At 50.7% G+C, this 20,485-nt stretch overlaps 1 protein-coding gene across 1 annotated transcript; it reads left to right on the top strand.

Moving 5' to 3' along the window:
- The first annotated feature begins 4,713 nt into the window (after positions 1-4,713).
- Positions 4,714-16,283, top strand: CMTM5 (CKLF like MARVEL transmembrane domain containing 5). Its single transcript, XM_060255401.1, has 5 exons — positions 4,714-4,822; positions 9,725-9,877; positions 11,309-11,404; positions 12,419-12,497; positions 16,252-16,283. The coding sequence occupies exons 1-5, from the start codon at positions 4,724-4,726 to the stop codon at positions 16,266-16,268; spliced, it is 444 nt and encodes a 147-aa protein (XP_060111384.1). The 5' UTR covers positions 4,714-4,723; the 3' UTR covers positions 16,269-16,283.
- Positions 16,284-20,485: the final 4,202 nt, after the last annotated feature.

Raw genomic sequence — 20,485 nt, 5'->3', positions numbered from 1 at the left:
AGATCCCAAGGTACCTGCCTTCCCCCCTGGACTGCAGAGCATCCTCCAGCGGGCATCTGAGCGAGAGGTCCATCTCACCCTGGAAATACGAGTAAGGAAGGAGAAATGTGCAGTCCTTGAGTTATCCTGGACACCCACCCACCCCATTGATCTGGAAGAAGGTGGTCCCTTAGATATCCTGGCCCCTTCTCCCGTGATGCAGGGGTTTAAAGGCTAAACTCAGCCAGTTTGGTGTAGTGGTTAACTGTGTGGAGTCTTATCTGGGAGAACCAGGTTTGATTCCCCACTCCTCCACTTGCACCTGCTGGCATGGCCTTCGGTAAGCCATAGCTGTGGCAGAGGTTGTCCTTGAAAGGGCAGCTGCTGTGAAAGCCCTCTCAGCCGCAACCACCTCACGGGGTGTCTGTTGTGGAGGGGGGGGGGAAGGTAAAGGAGATTGTGAGCCGCTCTGAGACTCTTCGGAGTGGAGGGCGGGATATAAATCCAATATCTTCATCTACCTCACAGGGTGTCTGTTGTGGGGTGGGGGGAAGATAAAGGAGATTGTGAGCCGCCCTGAGACTCTTTGGAGTGGAGGGTGGGATATAAATCCAATATCTTCATCTGCCTCACAGGGTGTCTGTTGTGGGGTGGGGGGAAGATAAAGGCGATTGTGAGCCGCTCGGAGACTCTTCGGTGTGGAGGGTGGGATATAAATCCAATATCTTCATCTACCTCACAGGGTGTCTGTTGTGGGGTGAGGGGAAGATAAAGGAGATTGTGAGCCGCTCTGAGACTCTTCAGAGTGGAGGGCGGGATATAAATCCAATATCTTCTTCTACCTCATAAGGTGTCTGTTGTGGGGGAGGAAGGTAAAGGAGATTGTGAGCCGCTCTGAGACTCTTCGGAGTGGAGGGCGGGATATAAATCCAATATCTTCATCTACCTCACAGGGTGTCTGTTGTGGGGTGGGGGGAAGATAAAGGAGATTGTGAGCCGTTCTGAGACTCTTCGGAGTGGAGGGTGGGATATAAATCCAATATCATCATCATCATCTTTAATAGAGCTTGGCAGTGGATTGTAGGGTTGCCAGTCCCCAGTTGGGGGCAGCAGAATCCCCCGATTTGGAGGCCCTCCCTCTGCTTCAGGGTCATCAGAAAGCAGGGGTGGGGAGGGAAATACCTGCTGTGCACGCCATTATACCCTATGGGGACCTATTCCCTTAGAGTAGGGGTGGCCAATGGTAGCTCTCCAGATGTTTTTTTGCCTACAGCTCCCATCAGCCCCAGTCATTGGCTATGCTGGCTGGGGCTGATGGGAGTTGTAGGCAAAAGAACATCTGGAGAGCTACCGTTGGCCGCCCCTGCCTCAAGAGTATACTGGAGAATTGATCTGTTGGTATCTAGAGCTTGGGGGTGCTGTTTTTTAAGGTAGAAGCACCAAATTTTCAGCATAGCATCTGGTGCCTCTCCTCAAAACGCCCCCCAAGTTCCAAAAAGCTTGGGCCAGGGGGTCCAGTTCTATGAGCCTCAAAAGAAAGCGCCCCTATCCTTTGTTATTTCCCAATGGAAGGAAGATATTTTGCAATTCGTGCTGCCTACATTCCTGATGGCCCAATTAGAAACCGGATCCAAACATTCAACGGCACTAGCCACTGTTTCATCAAACCGTTGCATGAAATCCCAGAGAAATCGTATCCTTTGGGCCTGGGCTGGGGTGGGGTGGCGGGGAACCCTTCTTCCCAAATGCACCTTTAGTCCCGTTTTTGGTGACGGGTCAAGTAGACATGTCGAAACCACAGACGGCTGCGTCAAACCATCCATTTCTGCTGCCTCCTGCAGGAAAGACGAACAAGATGGCCGCTTCCCCTTCCGCCTCTGGCAAGCCCAATGTACCTGCTCCCGATGCATCGCCTTGATGCCCTCATTGGAGCCCGGCAACCACAGATACACAACGAGCCAGCATGGCAACTCCGTCCCCGTCCCATACAAGACTCTCGTTTTCCGCCGGGAGAGGTGCAGAGGAGAATCGGACGGATTTAAACTGGTACCTGAGCCGTACAACGTGAACGTATCCTGCACATGCGTGATCCCACAGAAGGCCCGATGAGGTTCAAATCACTCGGGGCAGAGGTTAGGATGAATGCCTTCTGTTTGGCTTCCCACGGCATTATCTGGATATGCGTTTTGGACATACCTCGTTACAATGCTAGGGAAGCGACATGGCTAAGCATGGTGATCCTAGTAGCAAAATCCTGGAAGAGCTTGGTGATCCTAGTAGCAAAATCCTGGAAGAGAGTAGCAGTAGTACTAGAAGAAAGAGTGCCTCTGTGCACATGCAGAGTTTCTTCCCCACACCACCCAGCAGAATCTGTCATTCACATATCTGGGATTAAGAGGCGCTGTCAAGCAAACTGGGACTTCTGGTATCTCCTTTTAGCTGAACTGAATCACCGTAACTAAGGTAAAGGCCAGGGGTCCCCAAACATGGTGAACGTGAGCTCCCAGGTGCCTCCCAACACTTTCCTGGTGCCCACCAACTGTTTTTAGGAAGGGGGCGGGGACAAGTGAGTCTTTTGCCCAGCAAGGCTTCTTATTGGCCACTGGAGATTTGATTGACAGTGCAGATTTTTTGCTGCGTAACTGCAACAAAGCTGTTTTGTGGCTGGCTCCACCTCCCGTGGCAGCCATTTTGCGGCTGTACCCATGACACTGTGTCAATTTTTTGTCAAAATTCCAAAAGCACCCCCAGGCTAAAATAAAAGGGCGAGGACTTCCCAGCCAATACTCCCTCTAAACTGTAGAGTCTTGTGAGGGAAAAAAATTCTACTTTGTGAGCTGCTGGTATGAAAGCTGTGAGCGACTGCAGAAATCAGAATTGATCTGCGGCCATTTTTTTTCTGAGGTAAAACAAAAAAGCGTGAGCCGGAGGCTAAAAAACTGTGAGCTAGCTCACACTCACTTAGGTTAGCGAGAACACTGCTCCTAGCATAAGCTACCAAGGTCGCTTTCTGGTTAGCCGTCACGGCTTCCCACAGACGTCCCTGACATCCAGCCGAGAAGAGGGGGGGAAAGCATCAGAAATAATCTGTCTGCTTTATAGGCTTTGGTTCTTTCCCCATTTTTTGTGAAGGGAAATAGTAGAAAGTTTGTCAAGCCAGCAAAATTCTCACAGGGGGGTTGTACAATGTAGCCCAGAAGAGAGTATTTGGGTGGGGGGTGGGGTAAGAAAGAAAGATGTTTCTGAGCTCAGCTCCTGTGAGCTCCTGTCCCAAAGGAATCCTAGAGTTGGAAGGGACCTCCAGGGTCATCTAGTCCAACCCCGCTGCACAATTCAGGAAACCCACAAATACCTGCCCCAAATTTCACAGGATCTTCATTCCTGTCAGATGGCCAGCTTTACACTATTGTCACTTTACCACGCCTTGTCAGTTTGCACTATTGTCACTTTAGACAACAGCGCAAACTGGAGAGCCAGTTTGGTGTAGTGGTTAAGTGCGCGGACTCTTATCTGGGAGAACCGGGTTTGATTCCCCACTCCTTCACTTGCACCTGCTGGAATGGCCTTGGGTCAGCCGTGGCTCTCGTAGGAGTTGTCCTTGAAAGGGAAGCTGCTGTGAGAGCCCTCTCAGCCCCACCCACCTCACAGGGTGTCTGTTGTGGGGGAGGAAGGGAAAGGAGATTGTGAGCCGCTCTGAGACTCTTCGGAGTGGAGGGCAGGGTATAAATCCAATATCATCTTCTTCTTCTTCCTCCACTTGCACCTGCTGGGATGGCCTTGGGTCAGCCATCGTAGGAGTTGTCCTTGAAAGGGAAGCTTCTGGGAGAGCTCTCTCAGCCCCACCCACCTCACAGGGTGTCTGTTGTGGGGGAGGAAGGGAAAGGAGATTGTGAGCCTCTCTGAGACTCTCCGGAGTGGAGGGCGGGATATAAATCCAATATCTTCTTCTTCTTCTTCTTCTTCTTCTTCTTCTTCTTCTTCTTCTTCTTCTTCTTCTTCTTCTTCTTCTTCTTCTTCTTCTTCTTCTTCTTCTTCTTCTTCTTCTTCTTCTTCTTCTTCTTCTTCTTCTTCTTCTTCTTCTTCTTCTTCTTGTCGATGGTTGGCTGTCTGCAATGTCAAGAATCCTGTTATAGAGCGGATTCCGCCGTGTTCTGCGTTCTGTTCTCCCCACCGACGTTCAATAAAAAGCCTTTCTCCGAAATGCAAACAGGCGTGAGATTCTCCTTTCCCGGCGCGCCCCCTGGCGAGCGAAAGCGACAAGTCCGCCCCGTCGGGCGCTTCTCTTTTTCCCCAGCTCTCGAGCGCCTCCTGCCGCCCGGTCGGGGAACCGTCCCCTGTCCTTGCCTCCCCCGCTTCGGCGTGGCCCGAGAATGCGGCCATTCACTGGGGCCGGTCGGGGGCCGGACAATCGGCGGCTTGTTCTCCGGGGCTGGCCGCTCCTGGCCCTGCCGGACAAGCCCTGCATTGTCCGCGGTGCAAAAGGGTCGGTGGGGGGGCACAAAGAAAGCAGCCCCCCCGGGGCTCGAACCCCCCTTTGGCCGGCCAAGCGCTGCTTTCATCTCTCCCCACCCCCACCTCCACCCCCGGCCACTTTCCCTTTCTTCCACCCCTTTCCCTCTCCGCGATCTTCTCTCGCCCGCCCCGGGCCCGGGCGTGGAAATCCGGCCCAGTGCCAGCAACAGCAGCAAGGGGGGGGGGGAATTGCAAAGCAGACTCCCCCCCACACATCTGCCCAGAGCGAGCCATGGGGGAGCAGGACGAGGCGGCTGGGGGGCTGCCGGGCTTCTCCCTGGACAAGGACTTCCTGCGCTCCCCCAAGGGGGTGCTGATGGAGGCCGAGCTGGTAAAAGACACCCCCTCCCCGCACCTTCCCTGACTCCCACATCTCTCCACTCCCTCCCCATTTCCTCCACTCAGTCCTCCTTTCCCTTTCCCTGCTAGATTTTCCATCAGGCGATTCCCCCACCCCACTCCACCCCCCTTTCTTTCCCCTCCAGCTCCTCCCCTGCCTTCCTCCTGCCGGGAGTTGGGATCCACCTGGGCTGGGGGGGGCTTGAAAGGGCCAGTCCCAAGACTCCAGGGCTGGGGCTTTTTTTTGGTGGTGGTGGGGGTGACTGCAGTTACTATGGTTGGTAACGGATCCGAGCCGGCAGCCGTGTTGGTCTGAAGCAGCTGAACAAAGCAGGATTCAAGTGTCACCTTTAAGACCAACCGGTTTTTATTTAGAACATATGCTTTTGTGTGCTCTGTTAGCACACTTCATCAGACGAGGAATCCAGCACAGCGATCTGTGCTGGATTCCTCGTCTGATGAAGTGTGCTTAAGAGCGCACGGAAGTTTACGCTCTAGATAAAAATTGGTTGGTCTTAATGGTTGGTAACCTCCATGGGCCCCCGCCCCCCCAGTCATAGCCAGTGTTCCCTCTAGTGAGCTAGCTCACAGATTTTTAGCCTCCGGCTCACACGTTTCTGTCTTAGCTCAGGAAGGATGACCCCAGAGCACACTAATTTATGCAGCCACTCACAACTTTTGTGCCACTAGCTCACAAATTTTGGCTCACAAGGCTCTGCGGCACATTGGTCATAGCTGATCTCCAGACAGAGATCACTCCCCCTGGAGAAAATGGAGGCTTTGGTGGGTGGGCTCTCGGGTATTGTACCCCACCAAAGACCCCGCCTTCCGCGGGTTCTGTCCCCAAATCTCTAGAAGTTTCCAAACTTGGATCCGACAACTCTACCCCCCCCACACACACACACCCATGGCCAGGGGGATCCGGGAACCCAACTGAACTTTGAACTCAGTTCCCTTGGAGAAAATGGCTTCTTTGGGAGGGGGGGGGGCTCGGTGGTACTATAACCCACTGAGGTTTCTCCCTCCCCAAATTTCACTTACTAGTGGCGCAGAGTGGTAAAGCTGCAGTGCTGCAGTCGGAGCCCTCTGCTCACGACCTGAGTTCGATCCCAGCGGAAGCTGGTTCCGGTAGCCGGCTCCAGGTTGACTCAGCCTGCCATCTTTCCGAGGTCCGTAAAATGAGTACCCAGCTTGCTGGGGGGAAAGCGTAGATGACTGGGGAAGGCAATGGCAAACCACCCCGTGAAAAGTCTGCCGTGAAAATGTTGTGAAAGCAATGTCACTCCAGAGTTGAAAATGACCGGTGCTTGCACCTTCACCTTTTAGAGCTGCAAACGGCCCGGACTTTCCCAAGACAAAGTTGGCAACCCAAGCACTGGTGGAAAGTCAGGAACTTTCTTCCAAAATGAAGGAAACGAGGGAGGGGAAAACAGCAGGTGGTGGGTTGCTGTTCAAAACCATCCAGAGATGCCTTGCCTAGAACGGTGCAGGCAAAGGTTGGAGATTTTGACTCCCTTTTCCAGCAAAGAAATGGGATTCCTCGCATGCAGTATGGAAGTGTTCGTCTGGCTTTATTTGCCTTGGTGGAAGGTGATCACCAATTGGTCACCATTCTTTTAAGTATTTTCCTGTGTTTGCGTTGCAGACCTGCCCTTGAGTTTCCTGTAGGTAGAAAGGCGGTGAATAAATGCTTTCAATAAACTCATTGCACCATCGGAAATGGAGTCCAAAGAAGTGGTGTGTTCGTGCGTCTGTACATGCAGCCAGGGGGGAAAGAATTCCGCATCAGTGACCCAAAATCTTTAATTTGGGAAAAGACTGAACAGCGGCTGGGAACGCCAGTCCAAGGAAGAGCTGCAAAAGCTGCCGCAGCCTTTTTGTTTAGAAAAACAGGGCAACTCAGGAGTAACAAGCCAGGATTCACAAAGTTAAATCGTGATGCAGAAAGAGAAGAAAAGTTTTCTCTCTCTCCCGGGATATTGGAACTTGGAGTCGCCCTACAAAACTGGTGGGTGGTAGATTCATAAGAACATAAGAGAAGCCATGATGGATCTGGCCAATGGCCCATCCAGTCCAACACTCTGTGTCACACAGTGGCCAATATATGTGTGTGTGTATATAGATATATACACACACTCACACACACACGCATACATATATATATATATACTGTGGCTAATAGCCACTGATGGACCTCTGCTCCATATTTTTATCCAATCTCCTCTTAAAGCTGGCGATGCTTGTAGCCGCCACCACCTCCTGTGGCAGTGAATTCCACATGTTAATCACCCTTTGGGTGAAGAAGGACTTCCTGTCAAGCATATTAGGCCGCACCCCCCTGATGTAGCCAATCCTCCAAGAGCTTCCAGGGCTCTTAGTACACGGCCTGCTGTAAGCTCTTGGTGGATTGGCTACATCAGGGGTGTGTGGCCTAATATGCAAAGGAGTTTCTGCTACAAAAGAAGCCCTGGGTGTGGCCAGGTGAGGGTTTTTAGTTTCTTGTGGCAGCCATTTTGCGGCAGCGCCCACTGTGCTGTGTCAGAATTCCACATTTGCCTCCAGGGGAATTTGGGTCACTGGAAAAGGGCCTTTCTCTTCAGAGTCTCTGTTGATAGGAGGACACTGACAGGAGAGCATAGGGTTCCCAGGCCGAATTCAAGAAATATCTGCGGACTTCAGGGGGTGGAGCCAGGAGACATTGGGGGCGGAGCCAGGAGCAAGGTTGTGACGAGCAGAATTGAACTCCAAAGGGAGTTCTGGCCGCCGCATTTAAAGGGACCCACACACCTTTTAAATGCCTTCCCTCCGTTGGAAATGATGATGATAATAATAATAATAACACATTTTTATTTATACCCCGCCCTCCCCGCCGAAGCAGGCTCAGGGCGGCTTACAGGACATGGTGGGTCACACCATGATATAACAATAAATACAACAATAATCATTAAAATACATTTCCTAAAAACAGCGATTAGATTAAAATTTAAATCACAGTATAACTTAATGGTGCTACATTCTTAATGTACATGTAAACATAGCTTATTGATGCGACGGTTCCATCTTAATATGCCAGCTGGGAAAGGACGATTTTGCAAGCCCTAATGGACGATAGGGACACTTTCTTTGGGGGTTTCATAGAATTGGGCCCCCTGGTCTGCTCTTTTTTAAACTTGGAGGGTGTTTTGAGGAGAGGCACTGAATGCGCTGCTGCAAATTTGGGGCCTCTACCTCAAAAAACAGCTCCCCAAGAGCCCAGATATCCATGGATCAATTCTCCATGATGCTCTACGGCAGGTTTGGCCAAACTTGCATAACCGTAAGAATGAAACGTCAGATGTTTGAGAGCCGCAAGACATGAGCATCAGATGTTTGAGAGCTGTTTCAAGACAGGAAGGGAGGGGAGGATGGAGAGAGGAAGGAAGGCAGATCGATGGGGCAGGAGGGAGAGATGGAAAGAAAGCAACTTTAACTTAAAAAACGCATTCTCTAACTTGCAGGCTGGCTTGCTTGCTTTGGAGCAGTGATTTAAAGAGAGAAATGTCTTCTCCAAGCCAGCCGATAGGGCAGTGGGGGCTTTGAGAGCCACACAATATGTGTGAAAGAGCCACATGTGGCTCCCAAGCTACAATTTGGCCACCCCTGCCCTATGGGAATCAGTCTCCATAGGGAATAATGGCGTGCCCAGCAGACATTTGCTTCCTCCCCCCCTCCCGCTTTCTGATGACCCTGAAGTGGGGGGAGGGCCAACAAACTAGGGGATCCCCTGCTGCCCCCTGAGAATTGAATACAATCCGAGAGAGGTCACTATAATGGATAACACAACCAAAAATGCAAGCAAGTGACCAATTTACTAAGAAGTATATAGAAATCAGTCCAAATGTCCGAAACATGTACATTCAAGTCCCAAAGTAGTGTGGTGACAAGCCGATCGATTAAGTACTTGTTTCTTTCCAGTCTTCATCAGACCTGGGACCAATATCGATTCGATTATATAGATTCTTTGCATAATTTTTAAAAAAGGGGACGCAGAGCGTCTCCAACAGCAATTTCACATCGGTCGCAAGAAGCCACATACCGAGCTGTAGCCAATGTGAAATTGCTGCTGGAGACGCTCTGCGTCCCTCTCTTTTGAAAATTGTGTAAAGAATCTATATAATTGAATCAATATTGGTCCCAGGTCTGATGAAGACTGGAAAGAAGAAGATGAAGAAGATATTGGATTTATATCCTGCCCTCCACTCCAAAGAGTCTCAGAGCGGCTCACAATCTCCTTTACCTTCCTCCCCCACAACAGACACCCTGTGAGGTGGGTGGGGCTGGAGAGGGCTCTCACAGCAGTTGCCCTTTCAAGGACAACCTCTATCAGAGTTATGGCTGACCGAAGGCCATGCTAGCAGGTGCAAGTGGAGGAAGAAGAAGATGATATTGCATTTATATCCTGCCCTCCACTCCGAAGAGTCTCAGAGCAGCTCACAATCTCCTTTACCTTCCTCCCCCCCAACAGACACCCTGTGAGGTGGGTGGGGCTGGAGAGGGCTCTCACAGCAGCTGCCCTTTCCAGGACAACCTCTGCCAGAGCTATGGCTGACCCAAGGCCATGCCAGCAGGTGCAAGTGGAGGAGTGGGGAATCAAACCCGGTTCTCCTAGATAAGAGTCCGCACACTTAACCACTACACCAAACTGGTACTTAATCGATTGGTTTGTCACCACACTACTTTGGGACTTGAATATACACGTTTTGGACTGATTTCTGTATACTTCTTAGTAAATTGGTCACTAGCTTGCAATTTTTGGTTGTGCCACCTGGGGATTGGCAACCCTCGGAGAGCAGCTTCCCACCCACCCAATCCTGTTCTGCTCACCCCTTCTTTGTTGCCTCCCCCCTCTCCCCAGGGCCTCTGTTTCCTGGTGTTCCTGCTGCTGACGGCGTCCATTTCGGCCTACATGGGTGCCGCCCTCCTGGAAGTGTTGGTGACGCTGGCGTTCCTGGTGCTGCGAGCGACGCACTACTACGAGCACCTGACCCGCGTCAACTGGCCCTGCCTGGTGGGTGACTCTTCCCTCTTCCAGCCATCTTGGCAGTTGTCAATTACACCGGTGGTTGTCCTTGGAAAAGGAGTGGCGTCGACTGGGCTGCACTCAAGCGCCTTGGAGTGCGTCCTGCGGAAATAAGTCTGCCTTTGGTGCTAAAGCGCAATCGCTGTCTGTACCCATTTCAGCTAGCCAGTGTGCTGTGGGCGTTAGGGTGTCCGTTTAGCATCTGGGAGAACCAGATTCGAATCCCTCCCCCCTTTGCCCTGAAAACTTGCTGGGTAACCTTGGGGTAATCACATCCTCTTAGTCTAGGGTTGCCAATTCCCAGGTGGAGGCAGGGGATTCCCCCAGTTTGGAGGCCCTCCCCCCGTTTCAGGGTCGTCAGAAAGCGGGGGGAGGGGAGGGGAGGAAATGTCTGCTGGGAACTCTATTATTCCCTATGGAGATTTATTCCCATAGAAAATAATGGAGAATTGATCCGCCGGTATCTGGGGCTCTGGGGGGGGGGCTGTTTGTTCAGGTAGAGGCACCAAATTTTCAGTACAGAATCTGGTGCCTCTCCCCAAAATATCCCCCAAGTTTCAAAACGATTGGATCAGGGAGTCCAATTCTATGAGCCCCAAAAGAAGGTGTCCCTATTCTTCATGATTTCCTATGGAAGGAAGGCATTGAAAAGGTGTGCCGTCCCTTTCAATGTGATGGCCAGAACTCCCTTGGAGTTCAGTGATGCTTGTCACAGCCTTGATCTTGGCTCCACCCCTAATGTCTCCTGGCTCCACCCCCAAAGTCCCCAGATATTTCTTAAATTGGACTTGGCAACCCTATCTTAGTCCTGGGGTGGCCAAACTTGCTTAACATAAGAGCCACATAGACTAAGCGTCAGATGTTTGAGAGCTGCAGGATGGAAGGAAGGAAGGTAGGTAGGTAGGTGATGGAGGGGGAGAGAGGTGGAAAGAAAGCAACTTTAACTTTAAATGCATTCTCTAAGCCACCAGCTGGGTGTCTGTTGTGGGGGAGGAAGGTAAAGGAGATTGTGAGCCGCTCTGAGACACTTCGGAGTGGAGGGCGGGATAGAAATCCAATATCTTCTTCTTGGCTTGGAGAAGTGATTTAAAGAGAGAAATGCCTTCTCCAAGCTAGGCAGTGGGGGCTTCAAGAGCCACGCAATATGTGTGGAAGAGCCACACTTTGACCATCCCTGTCTTAGCCTAACCTACCTCACAGGGTGGTTGTGACTGTTGAATGGAGGAGAGGAGAATGATGTAAGCCCCGTTGGATCCCCACTGGGGAGAAAGATGAGGGTGTAAAGGAAGTGAGTGAATAAATAACACACCATGTCCTGAATTTGGCAACTGGGGCGTTAAGAAGACCCGGCGGCTTTTCGGTAGTGGCCCCCTTCCTCCACGCTTCAGACCTCAGGGACTGTTCTCTCTCCCCACACAGGACTTCCTTCGCTGCGTCAGCGCTGCGATTGTCTTCGTCGTGGTGGCCTTTGCGGTGATCGCTGCCAGTCATGAGGGGTCTGCTGTCTCTGCCTTCGTGAGTGACCACCAGCTTTCCCTATAGAAGTTCCCTTCTGGGCCCTACCCCCTTGGAAAGCTCCTCCCCTTTTTTGGAATCAGAGAATCTAGAAAGGCAGCTGGAACCCATTGGAAACTCTTGCAAGTGGAAGAAGACTTGCCAGTTTGGGGATCTGCAGTTCTGTTGTCTTGCTGAAAAGACAAGCTGCATCTTTTGAAATCGATGCACATGATATCCTGACTCCCGGTTTCTTGGTGGCACTCAATTACTGGGAAAGATTCAGCCAAGACTAGGACTCCCTTCCATACATGGGCCAGTTGGGAAGTGCGGACTGTCTCCTTGCTTTGTGCCTTTCACGATCTTTGTCCTTCCCCCAGGCCTTGTTTAAAACAATTTATTATAATGTAATATATTGTAATGACATGTCATCATTTGTCCTTAAATGTTAGTACACATCTATAACCTTTTCTCCACCCACCCCCCCTTTTTGTGACTTCCCGCGGTGCATACCCCCTTGACAAGTATCTCCGTATTGCTATTTAACCTAACTTGTTATAATAAAGGTAATAAACTTAAATCTATTAAAAGAATCGTTAAAAGGTAATAAACTTAAATCTATTAAAAGAATCGTTCTCCAAAAAACCCAGCAAATATAATTATAGTCCATCCTCATATTAGTTCTTCTTAGTCATTAAGGGAAAGAAAAAATGAAAAAGTTATAATCCAACAATCATATTTTTAAAACTCTGGTCCTTATATCGTTTCTTTAAACATTACCCATTGTCAAAGATCACCAAATGTCCTTTAAATTTCCATTGTTTTTCAATGTATTTTTGAAACTTTCCCCATTCGTTTTTAAATTTCTCTAAGTCTTGTTCTTTTAAGATTCTTGTAAGTTTGTCCATTTCACTCCAATGCATAACTTTCAAAGTCCATTCCCACATTTCTGGTATTTTATCTTGTTTCCACATTTGCGCATATAACGTCCGTGCAGCTGAAAGCATATACCACATTATTGTTTCCTTCCCCCAGGTCTTCAGCCTGATCCTCGTAGCTGTTTTCTGTTTCGACGCCTACAAAACCTACAGGGCAGAAATGGGATCGGAGCAGGGTGAGTCCAGCTAGGGTGGGGGTGGCATCTCCCAAAGTCAGGGGTCATTTTGTAGAAAAATAGGTGGTGGAGCTCATTAGCATAACTCATTAGCATATGTCGCACCCCCTCCCAGCCAAAAGCAACCCGACGCAAGAAAGGAGAGCCCTGGGCAAGCGAGGCCTGCTCGGGCTGGCGAGAGATCCAGCCAGCCTGAGCAGGCCTCGCTTGCCTGGGGCTCTCCTGGGCTGCCCTCCCAGTCAAAAGGCCAGCAAGCCGCCCAAAATCACATAAGAAATGGAGAAAGAGTGGCGCGGACTTCTCCGGGGGGTTATGAGGGCTGCTGGGGGTGTGGCAAAGCCCCTGGTGGCTGGCTGGCTGCCCACTCTCCTAATCCAGGGATTGTTATGCAGCTGCACCTACTATTCAACGGACAAGGTTGGTGGGGAGGAGGAGGAGGAGGAGGAGGGAGAACCCTCAGAAAGCTCCTGCTGAAATCAAGGCCTGCCCAAAGTTAACTAACATAACAATGAAGCCTGGTCTTGAAGCACAAAATCTAGATGGTGCCCTTTTGGGGTGTGTGTGTGTGGAAAGCTGACTTATGAGGACCCCTTGAGGTTTTTAAGGCAAGGCCCATTCAGAGGTGGGTTGCTGCTGCCCACCTCTGCATACAACCCGGGACTTCCTTGTTGGTCTGGTCTTCCATCCACATACTAACCGGCAGGGGTTTTTTTGGAGCGGGAATGCACAGGGACGCAGTTCCGGCTGGCTTGGTATCAGAGGAAAGGAAGGAAAGGTCCCCTGTGCAAGCACCAGTCGCTTCCGACTCTGGGGCGATGTTGCTTTTCACAACGTTTTCACGGCAGGCTTTTTACGGGGTGGTTTGCCACTGCCTTCCCCAGTCTTTTACACTTCCCCTCCCCCAGCAAGCTGGGTACTCCTTTGACTGACCTCGGAAGGCTGAGTCAATCTTGGGCCGGCTACCTGAAATCCAGCTTCCGCCGGAATCTAACTCAGGTCATGAGCAGAGAGTTCAGATCACGGTACTGCAGTACTGCTGCTTTACCACTCTGCGCCATGAGGCCACTTATCAGAGGGTGGGGCCTAATATGCAAATGAGTCCCTGCTGGGGTTTTTCGACGAAAAAGCCCTGTGTGAAACAATGGTGACATCAGGTCTGGCCTAGGGTTGCGAAGTCCAATTCAAGAAATACCTGGGACTTTGGGGGTGGAGCCAGGAGACTTTGGAGGTGGAGCCAGGAGACATTGGGGGCGGAGCCAGGAACAAGGGTGTGACAAGCATAACTGAACTCCAAGGGAATTCTGGCCATCACATTTCAAGGGACCGCACACCTTTTCAATTCCTTCCTTCCATAGGAAATAATGAAGGATAGGGGCACCATCTTTTGGGGCTCATCGAATTGGACCCCCTGGTCCAATCGTTTTGAAACTTGGGGGGTATTTTGGGGAGAGGCACTAGATGCTGTACTGAAAATTTGGTGCCTCTACCTCAAAACATAGACCCCCCAGAGCCCCCAATACCCACGGATCAATTCCCCATTATACCCTATGGGAATCGTTCTCCATAGGGAATAATAGAGTGCCCAGTAGACATTTCTCTCCCCACCCACGCTTTCTAAAGCGGAGGAGGGCCTCCAAACAAGGGAATCCCCTGCCCCCTCCCTCTCTCTCACACACAAATACTTACTGGGTCTTGTTCCTGCAGAACTTTACTTAATTTGAAAACGAAAGCAAAACAAAGAGAGGGGCCGTTCTCCGAAGCCCTTCCTGTTTCCTGCTTCCTGCTCAGCCTTAAAGGCACATATTTTAAAAACGGAGCTGCAGGAGCTCTAAAACTACATGGTGGCTGTGGGGGGTGGGGCTTCCCCCGCCGGCCAGGTAACTGGGGGCAGGGAGAAGCCTGTAAAAACGGGGGGTCCCCCACTGGGACCTGGGGATTGGGAAGTCTACTGTGGCCTAATATGCAAATGAGTCCCTGCTGGCCTTTTCCAACAAAAAAAGCCCTGCGAACCGGAGTCCGCCCTGCTTAGCGTCTGTGATCTGATGGGGCGTAGGACGAGTCTGGGTCGTCCAGGTCAGAATACTTGCCTTTTGGGGGCTGCTCTCTTTCAGTATCTGAAGGGCTGTGCCTTAGAGGAGGGCAGGGAGCTGTTCCTAGGGGCAGCAGAGGAGAGGACTCATAAATGGGTTTAAATTAAGGGTAGGAAGATAAAAGGTAAAGGTCGCCCCCTGTGCAAGCACCAGTCGTTTCCAACTCTGGGGTGACGTTGCTTTCACAATGTTTTCACACGGCAGACTTTTTACAGGGTGGTTTGCCATTGCCTAGCGGCCCCGTGGCGCAGAGTGGTAAAGCAGCAGTACTACAGTACTGTGGTCTGAACTCTCTGCTCATGACCTGAATTCGATTCTTGCGGAAGCTGGTTCAGGTAGCCGGCTCTGGGTTGACTCAGCCTTCCATCCTTCCGAGGGCGGTAAAATGAGTCCCCAGCTTGCTGGGGGGAAAGTGTAGAGGACTGGGGAAGGCAATGGCAAACCGCCCTGCAAAAAAGTCTGCCATGAAAACGTTGTGAAAGCAACGTCACCCCAGAGTCGGAAACAACTGGTCCTTGCACAGGGGACCTTTCCTTTCCTTGCCATTGCCTTCCCCAGTCATCTACGCTTCCCCCCCGGCAAGCTGGGGACTCATTTTACTGACCTCGGAAGGATGGAAGGCTGAGTCAACCTGGAGCTGGCGACTTGAACCCAGCTTCCGCCGGGATCGAACTCAGGTTGTGAGCAGAGGGCTCCGACCGCAGTACAGCAGCTTTCCCGCTCTGCGCCACAAGGCTACCTTGTAGGAAGAGACCAGCTGGATATTAAGAAAAAAACTTTTTAATGATAAGAGTTGGTCAACAGTGGAATCGGCTCCGAAGGGCTCCCGCTTGCCGGCAGTCTTGAAGCGGCAGCTTGACGAACACTTGCCAGAGATGCTCTAGGCCTGGGGTGTCAAACTCATTTGTTATGAGGGCCGGATCTGCCATAAATGAGACATTTTCAGGCCAGGCCACAAAATATAATACCAAGGTAGTGGAGATACAAACTTTATAGAGGACGCAGACCAACAAAACTGGAAGATTTTTTTGTACAACTTAAAATATGCTTAAAAGAGTCACACTCTTGGAATATATATTGTTTCTTTCATTGTTTCTGATAACTGACAACACTTGCTCTGAATTGTTGCATCAAAATCTGGAGACAACGTCTGCGTTGTAGCAATCTTGAGTGTGCTGTTGTTCAGGTGTGGGTGTACGTTGCAAACAGACTTTTGATTTATTGACATTCATTGCAGAAATCTCGTTGGTCCGTGCTTTGAGCCTAAGACCCAGGGGAAAACACGAAATGGCTTTTTTGTACGTAAGTTGCTTCGTGTGCTGCTCAGCCAATGGAGAAAACAGAGGCTTTGTAGCTCCTGTGCGATTGAGCAAGCCTAGCAAAGCAAACCGTGATACAGAAGGAAGCGAGAGAGAGAGAAGGAAGCAGATGACAGCTAGTTGCTCGGGGGGCCTGATTCGGCCTTTGGGCCACATGTTTGACACCCCTGCTCTAAGCTGAGCCTGCATTGAGCAGAGGGTTGGACTAGATGACCTCTATGGTCCCTTCCGACACTGCAATTCTATGACCCTCCCCCCCCCAAAACACCTGATGCCTTGCTGGGCTGCCTGAGCCTGTCTCCTTGAAGCCATAAAGTCTAGTTATGCTTTTTTTTGCTCTTACAGACCCAGATCTCGGCTGAGAAAATCGGTACCCCCCTGCTGAGGAAAGCTACACCCCCAAAGCCACTGCCGTGCCCTATGGACATCTCCTAACCCTCATACCCTGCGGCAGAATCTTGGCTTCTCTTCTCTGCTTCTACCTTTTCTCCTCCATTTCAGAGCTCTACGGCATTTCAGCGAGGACCCAGTGGACTTTGAATTCCCCTCTGGGCAGCAAGCGCCCATTCCACGTTGTGTTCCTCCAAGAAAAGACCTTCTTTACACACCTTCCCTGTTTCCCTCTCCCCTGAGGAGCTGGGGAAGAAGTCTGGACCGCGGTTTTGACTCCGAGAGGGGTCTTATTAAACTTGATGGGTCGTCAGGATTAAAGATACCATCTGTGTGGAATTGTAGCCTCTGTCTCTTCGCATGCGAGCAGTCAGATGCACACCTGTGTTGGCGTGCCTCTATGGATGGCGCTACAGTTGCCAACTCTCGGGTGGAATTCTAGCTGTTCTTTTGCATATTAGGCCACACCTCCTGATGTAGCCAATCCTCCTGGAGCTTACAGTAGGCCCTGTTCTAAGAGCCTTGTAAGCTCCAGGAGGATTGGCTATATCGGGGGGCGTGGCCTAATATGCTATAATTCCACCCCTACCAACTCTAGGTTGAGAAATTCCCGGAGATTTGAGGGTGGAGCTTGCATAGGGCAGAGTTTGGGAAGGGGAGGGGGAGCTCTATTGCCATAGACTCCTCCCACCAAAGCCTCCGCTTTCTCCAGGGGAACTGAACTCCATTGTCTGGAGAATTAGTTGTAATTCCAGGAGGTCCCCAGGCCCTACCTGAGGGCTGGCAACTGGACACACACACAGGACTGGCTGTAGATTGTCTGGCACCCTAGGCAAAGCCTAGCTTCTGGTGCCCCTCCCTGCACTGATAACACCACTAAGTCACATGGGGGAAGGGGTGCCCAATTCGGCACCCAACAGAAGGCCAGCGCCCTAGGCAGTTGTCTAGGTTGCCTAGTGGAAGCGCTGGAACCTGCTCCCTCCCTGCATTTATTACCCTTCCTCTTTGAAGCTTAAAGCAGTGTGCACAGTTGGATTTCCCTTCCCAACAACTCCATTTTGACGGAGCTGTAATTATTGGCCCAAGGTTTCCTCAGTGACAGATGGGGAATTTGAACTCGGACCCTGCCGGTTGTCTAAAGCCTAATCCTCAAGCTGTGACACCACACTGGCTGAGTGACAGGCGTGCCTTTTTGTACTACGCTGTGCGTTTCCTTGTCAGAATAGCAAAGTTTTGAGTCCTGTGGCACCTTTCAGACCAACGACGTTTCATTCTGGCTTATCTGCTGGTCTTAAAGGTGTCGCCGGGCTCAAATTTTGCTGCATTGCTTCAGACCACCATGGCTGCCCTCCTGACTCTATCCGCTTGTCGGAATGCGGGTGGGCACATATGTGCAGCCGTGTTTGTGTGCACACGTGCAATTTTATGGGTATACATACACCCAAGGTGCCTGCAGACGTATCAGGACACCCCTGATGTAGCCAATCCTCCAAGAGCTTGGAATTCTAGCAGGGGCTCCTTTGCATATTAGGCCACACCCCCTGATGTAGCCAATCCTCCAAGAGCTTGGAATTCTAGCAGGGGCTCCTTTGCATATTAGGCCACACCCCTGATGTAGCCAATCCTCCAAGAGCTTGGAATTCTAGCAGGGGCTCCTTTGCCTATTAGGCCACACACCCCTGATGTAGCCAATCCTCCAAGAGCTTGGAATTCTAGCAGGGGCTCCTTTGCATATTAGGCCACACCCCCTGATGTAGCCAATCCTCCAAGAGCTTGGAATTCTAGCAGGGGCTCCTTTGCATATTAAGCTTCCCCCCTGATGTAGCCAATCCTCCAAGAGCTTAAAAGGCTCTTTTTTGCAAACTCTTGGAGGATTGGTTACATCAGGGGTGCACGGCCTAATATGCGAAAGAGCTCCTGCTGAATTAGACCCTGGCACATGAGCATAGATCTGTGCGCATGGGAAACACTGGAGAGCCAGTTTGGTGTAGTGGTTAAGTGTGCGGACTCTTATCTGGGAGAACCAGGTTTGATTCCCTGCTCCTTCACTTGCACCTGCTGGAATGGCCTTGGGTCAGCCATAGTTCTGGCAGAGGTTGTCCTTGAAAGGGCAGCTGCTGTGAGAGCTCTCTCAGCCCCACCCACCTCACAGGGCGTCTGTTGTGGGAGAGGAAGGGAAAGGAGATTGTGAGCCACTCTGAGACTCTTTAGAGTGGAGGGCGGGATATAAATCCAATGTCTTCATCTACCTCACAGGGTGTCTGTTGTGGGGGGGAAGGTAAAGGAGATTGTGAGCCACTCTGAGACTCTCCGGAATGGAGGGCGGGATATAAATCCAATATCTTCATCTACCTCACAGGGTGTCTATTGTGGGGGAGGAAGGTAAAGGAAATTGTGAGCCTCTCTGAGACTCTTCGGGGTGGAGGGCAGGATATAAATCCAATGTCTTCATCTACCTCACAGGGTGTCTGTTGTGGGGGGGGAAGGTAAAGGAGATTGTGAGCCGCTCTGAGACTCTCCGGAGTGGAGGGCGGGATATAAATCCAATATCTTCTTCTTCCTGGGGGCAGGTTTCTAAAATTATGTACAGGGTGAAGAGAATTGGGAGGAGGGCTTTTTCTCCTTTCCCCCAAACTCCACAATGCACTCTGTACAAACCAGTGCATAGAAAAGGACACCCACCATTCATAGAATGAGGAACAAAGAATCCACAACAGCTCAGCCGGTAAGTCATTAACTTCTTTACCAGAGGATATCTAGATGAATACGGGAGTGAAGGTAGTCTTCAAACGTCCACCCAATTCGATTTCAGCAATCCAGCTAACAAGCCAAACAGGCATTCTCTGTTTTTGTATTCAAAACTGTCACCTTGAGGATATGTACAGTTTCTTGAATGTTCCCATCTTAGAATTCATTCTGGATCACTGCAAAGGTATGTAAATGCTTTTTCCTCTGGGTGTGAAGGGAGCAAGACTTTGTCCTTGGTGTTACAATGTTAATTTGACTGTTGCTTCAATAAAGCATCAGCAAAATGATTGAGCTGTTGCGGGTTCTCTGTTCTTCGTTCCACGAATGGTGGATGTCCTTTTCTATGCCCTGGTTTGTACAGAGCAGGGGTGGCCAAACTGAGGCTTGGGAGTCGCACGTGGCTCTTTCACACATATTGTGTGGCTCTTGAAGCCCCCGCTGCCCTGTTGGCCAGTTTGAAAAACACATATCCCTCTTTAAAGCACTTTTCCAAGCGAAGCCAGCCAGAGGCTTGGCGAAGGCATTGAAAGTTAAAGTTGCTTTCTTTCCACCTCGCCCTCTCTCTCACCCGCCTTCATTTATCTTCCTTCCAGGCTTGTGGCTCTCAAAAACATCTGATGTTTATTCTATGTGGCTCTTCCGCCAAGCAAATTTGGCCACCCCTGGTAGAGAGTACCTGAGACGATTAACTATTCTTGATTATCTGCCCACATTTATAAGAGATTATCTGACCAGGGTTTTTTTGTACTCTGTGCACGCCGAGATGTCGCTTTTTTTGTTGTTGTCCAGCTGCACAGTCGAGTCCGACTCTTTGCTACCCCATGGACCAAGTCACGCATGCCAGGCCCTCCTGTCTTCCGCCATCCTCCGAAGTCTGCTCAGATTCATGTTCGTGAAATCAGTAACGCTGTCCAGCCATCTCATCTTTTGCCGTCCCCTTCTTCTTTTGCCTTCTGTCTTTCCTAGCTTCAGGATCTTCTCCAGGGAGGCTCCCTTCTCATTTGGTGGCCAAAGAATCTGAGCTTCAGCTTTAGCATCTGACCTTCCGGGGAACAATCTGGGTTGATTTCCCTTAGGATTGGCTGATTGGATCTTCTTGCAGTCCAAGAGGCTCTCAAGAGTCTTCTCCAGGGAGTGCTCCCTTCTCATTTGGTGGCCAAAGTATTTGAGCTTCAACTTCAGCATCTGACCTTCCGGGGAACAGTCTGGGTTGATTTCCTTTAGGACTGGCTGATTGGATCTTCTTGCAGTCCAAGGGACTCTCAAGAGTCTTCTCCAGGGAGTGCTCCCTTCTCATTTGGTGGTGGAAGGATTTGAGCTTCAGCTTCAGCATCTGACCTTCCAGGGAACAGTCTGGGTTGATTTCCTTTAGGACTGGCTGACTGGATCTTCTTGCAGTCCAAGGGACTCTCAAGCGTCTTCTCCAGGGAGGGCTCCCTTC

This window comes from Heteronotia binoei, chromosome 15 (assembly GCF_032191835.1).
Source record: "Heteronotia binoei isolate CCM8104 ecotype False Entrance Well chromosome 15, APGP_CSIRO_Hbin_v1, whole genome shotgun sequence".
In the NCBI taxonomy this organism is placed as follows: Eukaryota; Metazoa; Chordata; class Lepidosauria; order Squamata; family Gekkonidae; genus Heteronotia; species Heteronotia binoei.
Note: the sequence above shows the minus strand (reverse complement) of the source record. Positions and strands in the feature narration are given on the sequence as shown.